The 6000-nt window shown below is 40.3% G+C and overlaps 1 protein-coding gene across 1 annotated transcript in view; it reads left to right on the top strand.

Moving 5' to 3' along the window:
* Window positions 1-6000, top strand: part of syt6a (synaptotagmin VIa) — a 65571-nt gene extending 59571 nt beyond the window's left edge. Inside the window, exons 5-7 of the mRNA XM_087781549.1 lie at window positions 568-739; window positions 2030-2180; window positions 3952-6000. Of these exons, the coding sequence (XP_087637675.1) occupies window positions 568-739; window positions 2030-2180; window positions 3952-4023 (395 nt within the window). The 3' untranslated portion in view covers window positions 4024-6000. The remainder of the gene's footprint in view (window positions 1-567; window positions 740-2029; window positions 2181-3951) is intronic.

The following is a 6000-nucleotide window of genomic DNA, read 5'->3' on the forward strand; positions in this document are numbered from 1 at the left end:
TAAGAACGTCTTAAGATGTTTCTTAAGGGAGTCAGTAGATCCATCAAGCGCAAAAATTTAGGCTCTTATTTCCTTTATTGTTTCAAGTAACCATAGAGCGAACGCATTCAGTTAAAACCCGTAACACGAGTGTGATCAGAGCAGCTCTTCCTCGGCTGCCGCAGTCCGTATTAATATTCCGCAGCATATTAAGTCACTGTCAGCAAATACTGGCCTGATGTTTGTTTCAATAGTTTCCAGCCGTTTCTCCAGCGACAAGTCTTCGCCAGTAACCGAGGCGTTGTTGTCTGGTTAATGTGAGCTTCCCTCACTTTTCATCTGTGGATCATCAACTGCTTTCTCGCTTCTTGTCGGCCCCTGAGAGACGCAAGCGTCAGTTTGAATCATGAGAGGAGGAAACATCAGCGTCCATCAGTGTTGTTTAACCATCGTTCTCCTTGTTTACCAGCAGAGTCATCTGTGCTCGAGACTCATGCCACGACCTCTGGACGTGTTTGAATCCTTCGTTCTTCTCCCATCAGCATCATCACTTCACATCTAAGACGTCTGTGTTTTTGTTGTGTTCAGATCCGTACGTCAAGGTGTCGCTCATCTGCGACGGGCGCCGCCTGAAGAAGAAGAAGACCAGCATCAAGAAGAACACGCTGAACCCGACGTACAACGAGGCCATCATCTTCGACATCCCGCCCGACAGCATGGACCACGTCAGCCTCCACATCTCCGTCATGGACTACGACCTGTGCGTAGATGAGTGTCTGTGACGTGGACGTGGAAGTTCACCAGTGTCGTTGAGATGTTCGATGGTTGAATGTGATTGTTTGAAGGTTGAAATTTAGATTTTTTTTATTTTTTATGATTGGATTTGAACTTCCAGCCAATCATGTGGCTCGCAGACGATCACATGACATGTTTGATTAAGTAGATCGTTTAGTATTGTCTGGCGGCACTTTACCAACATTAGTTTGTTACATTTTAGTTGCTACGAATATAAAATATTTAATTAAAAAAGTATTGTAATTAAATAAATAGTATTTGTTAAAATATTTGTTTGTATTATTAATTAAAATTCCTTTAAAAATTATCTAACGATAAATAAACGTTTTAACTAAAAATGTTCTTATTCAATTATTCCACACAAAGAAACTTAAGCCTTTTAATAAAGACTGTATTTAATGAAACTATTTTATACTAGTGTAAAAAAAAATATGTATTTTATTATACAAATTATTTAATTAAGTTATGAAGTAAAAACTTCAACCTTTCAATAAAGAATCTATTAATTTCAATTAATCATTAAAAAGTATTTTAACTTTTCAGTTAAGAAATAATTAAATTAAACTATGTATGAAAAACAAATTCAACCTTTCAATACATCATTTATTGGATTGATTTAATTGTTAAAAATAATTTAAAGCTTTCAATTAATACATCATTTAATTAAACTATTAAAATAAAAACCCAAAAAACTTTTAATATATAAACTATTAAATTGAACTATTTCCTGAACAACAATTCAACCTTTCAATATATTAATTATTGAATTAAATTACTAAATAAAAACGAATTAAACTTTTCAATAAATCAACTTTTAATTCAGTTAATCAATAAAAACTAATTAAACATTTAAATATACAAATAATTGAATTCAGTAATTAATAAAAAACAAATACAACTTTTTTTATATACAAATTAATTCATAAAATAGTTTGAAACAAATGTATTTATGTTATTTATATATATTTATTGCTCTAAAGAACGTTTGAATCAAAATATTCAAAGTTACATCATAAGAAATGTAAACTGATCAATATTGCGACGACACTGATACATTTCCACGTCTTCGAAATGTATAATATTTGCATAATTACCAAAAGAAAAAGCAGTCACGACTATCTACACGCTAGCGTTGGCGTGTCCTTGGCGACACGTGAGTCGAAGGAGCGGCGTCTCCTCGGGTCGATGGTTTCCTCCCACACTTGCATGAAGTGTCCGCTCAGGTCTCGTCACACGGCCTCTCGTGTCCCCACAGGGTCGGTCATAATGAGATCATCGGCGTGATGAGGCTGGGATGCCACGCCGAGGGTCTGGGCAGAGACCACTGGAACGAGATGCTGGCCTACCCTCGCAAGCCCATCGCTCACTGGCACCCCCTGCTGGAGTCCAAGAAGTCCGAGAAGGAGGTAGAAGAAACCGTAGAAATATAAAAGTGTTTTTTTCTCCTTCATTTCTCACCAATATAAAGTGCAAGTGACCCAGAGCTGCTGGTGACCAATGAGAAGTGTGTGATCTAGTCATGTGATGTGAGAGACGGGGAGTGGTTCCAAAACTGTATTGTTAAAATATACGACAAGTACAACTATTGTATTCATTAATAAGTGTTTATTTTTACCGATACATGTTTTAAAATGTTACTTAATTACAAAAGAGATAAAGAGGATTATTACTATGGACCGAGCGTAGAAATACTTCTGAGATTCGCTGAGTAATATGTTGGAACCTTTCGAGTAATACTACTGAGACTCAGTGGAGTAATACTACAAAGCTTCGAGTAGTCATACTACAAAGCCTCGTGGAGCAATAATACGAAGCCTCGCTGAGTAATACAACAAATCCTTGTGGGGTAATACTACTGAGACTTTCAGAGTAATACAATGGAGCCTCGCGGAGTAATACTACAGAGCTTTGAAAAGTAATGCAATGGAGCCTCGCGGAGTAATACTACAGAGCCTTGCAGAGTAATACGACGGAGCGTCACGGAGCAATACAACGGAGCCTTACGGTTTAATACTACTGCGCCTCGCGTTGTAAAACTATGAAGCGTTGCGAAATCATACTACGAAGCCTCGTGGAGTAATACTACGAAGCCTCCCTGAGTAATACTACGGAGCCTCGCGGAGCAATACTATGGAGCGTCGCGGAGTAATACTACGGAGCCTCGCGGAGTAATACTACGGAGTGTCGCTGAGTAATACTACGGAGCCTCGTTGAGTAATACTACGGAGCCTCACTGAGTAATACCACGAAGCCTTGCGGAGTAATACTACGAATTCATACTACGAAGCCTCGCGGAGTAATACTACGTAGCCTCGCGGAGTCCTACTACGAAGCCTCGCAGAGTAATACTACGAAGCCTCACGGAGTAATACTACGGAGCCTAGCGGAGTCCTACTACGAAGCCTCGCGGAGTCATACTACGAAGCCTCGCGGAATAATACTACGAAGCCTCGCAAAGTGATATTACGGAGACTTGCAGTAATACAACGTAGTCTCACGGAATAATACTACGAAGCCTCGCTGAGTAATTCTTCTGCGATTGTATTATTTTATTGGAAGTTCGTTTTCAAGAATATGTTTTTGTCTGATAACTACTGAAAGGGATTTGCTGTAATGAGTGTTTGGATGAAGAGAGAACCCTCTGGTGTTTTTTTTTCTTTCTTTGAACCTTTTTTTAATTCCTGGCCAAGAGGCAGCGAATTTACACATTGAACTGAAATACATTTGCATTAAAACAACAGAAAGATTCAGTTTGCATTTAAAGGCATTCAAGGTTAAAAACTCAAGTCTCTTTCCAAGCACAAGCTTTGAGAACAAAAGTGAGGAATATAGAAGTAACACAACGGTTACAATCCTCGACTACACGTGTAGAAGGAAGTGTAAATGTTTATCTCCTTAATCTAAATGTTGCTTTCAACCAGTCAGTTCTATAGTCTCTCAGACCAGTTGTTTTCCCAGAAGCCTCGTGTTCCACATGGGAATAACATATTCAGTCCGGGGTGTCGTCGACAAAACCTCTCACTAGATTTCACCCCGACAGCGTGTCTCGGTCCCACATATGTGGCCCGTAATGTCGTTTCCAGCTCTGTGGCCCGGATCTGCTGTCGCCTGAAATAGGTTCTCAGCAGGAAGACATATGCTGCGTGAGTCATGTGCTGAGTGTGTCTGTCCCTGCAGTGGAAGGCGAGGACGGCCAGCTTCGACAGCCAGGGCTCCTGCCCCTCACCGCGGCCCCCCGCCAGCCCCTGAACCACCACAAGGAGACTTCCTCCGTCCTGCTGATCCACCTCTTGTCTTGTCCGATCCAAGGAGAAACACAAAAAAAACAAACCCATCGTCTTCTCTTTCCCGTCCCCTCCTCCCTCAACCGGTCAGTCCGTGTGTCCCGGCAGAGTCCTCGAGTCTTTGGTGGACCCTGAGGCGCAGCTGGAGTTTCACTCTCCCGATGTTCACTGTGGAGCCGGAGAGGAAGTTCCCCCCCACAGAGACTCTCGACTGAAGAGAGCCACGAGGGCGAGGACGACCAGGAGCAGGAAAGACTGAGAGTCTTCAGGCCTCGTTTCTTGTACAGCGGTGAGAGAACTCGAGCTCACGACTGGAACCAACGCATCCGCTGAGTCGCCCCGACTCCGATAATGACGGTTTTTAATGGAGAAACATCTCGTGAACATCTCATCCAGCTCCACCAGGTACTGGGGCCAGATAGGAAACTGTAGTCCAGCCATAGAACCAACTCAAAAAATAACAATAATGGATGACGAGCGAGAGATTTAGTGATGAATCAATGTTAATTGTGCAACTAAAGATCATTTATTATATAGTTTATTAGATAACCCTGTTAGACGACAACGTGTGTTTGGTGAAATTGTGCAGTTATTTGTTCAAATTGTCCTTTAAAAAATTGTAAGTATAGAATTACAAAGTCTTGTAAAATGTTTTTTAATCTTAAACGAGCACAACCGGTTTAAAATAACGATAATAAATCCGTTAAAAGCTAGACTTAATAAATATTATTACAGTTTCTTAACCAGTTTATTCTTGTGCAACTTGAGATTGTTTATAAAGTAAATATTAGAAAATATGATTTTATATACAGGCTGTACATTTTCTTATATCTGGCCCCAATACTTCCAAAATAGATATGATGGGGAGAAATGGATTATGGGTAAAGTTAAAAAAAAAAAAAAAGAAATCAAAGATACAGGTTTGTTTTCTCTGGATTCATGTGGAGTTTTGTCCTTGTTATGGTTTTCAAAAACTGCTGAGCTCTTGTTTTTCCTCCACAGTCACATCTGCATTTCTATTTAATTTCGAGGACGTACACGTAGCAACGAGTCCTCCCTCTTTTTCTAAACGTCTGGACGACCCGCAGGCGTGGGAAGAAAAGGCGCCCGGCGAGGCGTTAATGATGGCGTCCAGGAAGTGACGCTTCATTAGGCTCATCAGACGCACCTGTGTTGACGGTTATTTCTGGACCAGAAACTGACATTTCGGGCCCCGGCGCCGGTGGCACCTGGCAGCTGCAGATACAATCAGGACAGGAAATCGGATGAAAAAAGAAAAAAACAAAAAAAGTAATTAGATTTGCTTGTTTTCTTCACGAACAAAAAAAAGACACTTCCTGTTGACGGACCAGACCTGATGTCTCGCAGGAGATCCTTGATGGAATCGTGTCGAGATTTCAACTCAAACATTCCTACGATTTTGCTGAAATATTCCGTCGTGTGTAGCTTCTTAGCTTCAAGAGCATTATTTACAGAGTAATCTGTTCCTTATCGGAGTCATAGGCTAATATATGTCGATGCTAATGTAGCGACCGACGCTAACTTGTCTTCATCTTCGTCCAAAAAGCGATTTAAAAACATCAAAATACATTGTTAACATCGACATGAGGAATTGTTCCCGAAAAACGTGTCTAAAGTCTATATTTTAAGATTGTTTTTTCCAGGAATATCTCAGTTTATTAGCTTTAGCTCCAAGTGCATCCAATTGAAACGCAAGATTTACGCTCATAGCCTGGGATCTTCCGGTAAAACAATCTTAAATTAAAGTTTTATTTAATTTTTCGTAACAATTTCTCATGTCGAGGCTTCAATACGGAATGACGTGACAGAGGAGAAGTTTTTGGATGTTTTTAGGTGTTTTTTTGGACCAAGATGAAGACCAAGACAAGTTAGCATCAGTTGCTACGTTAGCATGCTAATACATTGTTTGTCTATAACTCTA

Source organism: Callionymus lyra, chromosome 19 (assembly GCF_982586985.1).
Source record: "Callionymus lyra chromosome 19, fCalLyr1.hap1.1, whole genome shotgun sequence".
In the NCBI taxonomy this organism is placed as follows: Eukaryota; Metazoa; Chordata; class Actinopteri; order Syngnathiformes; family Callionymidae; genus Callionymus; species Callionymus lyra.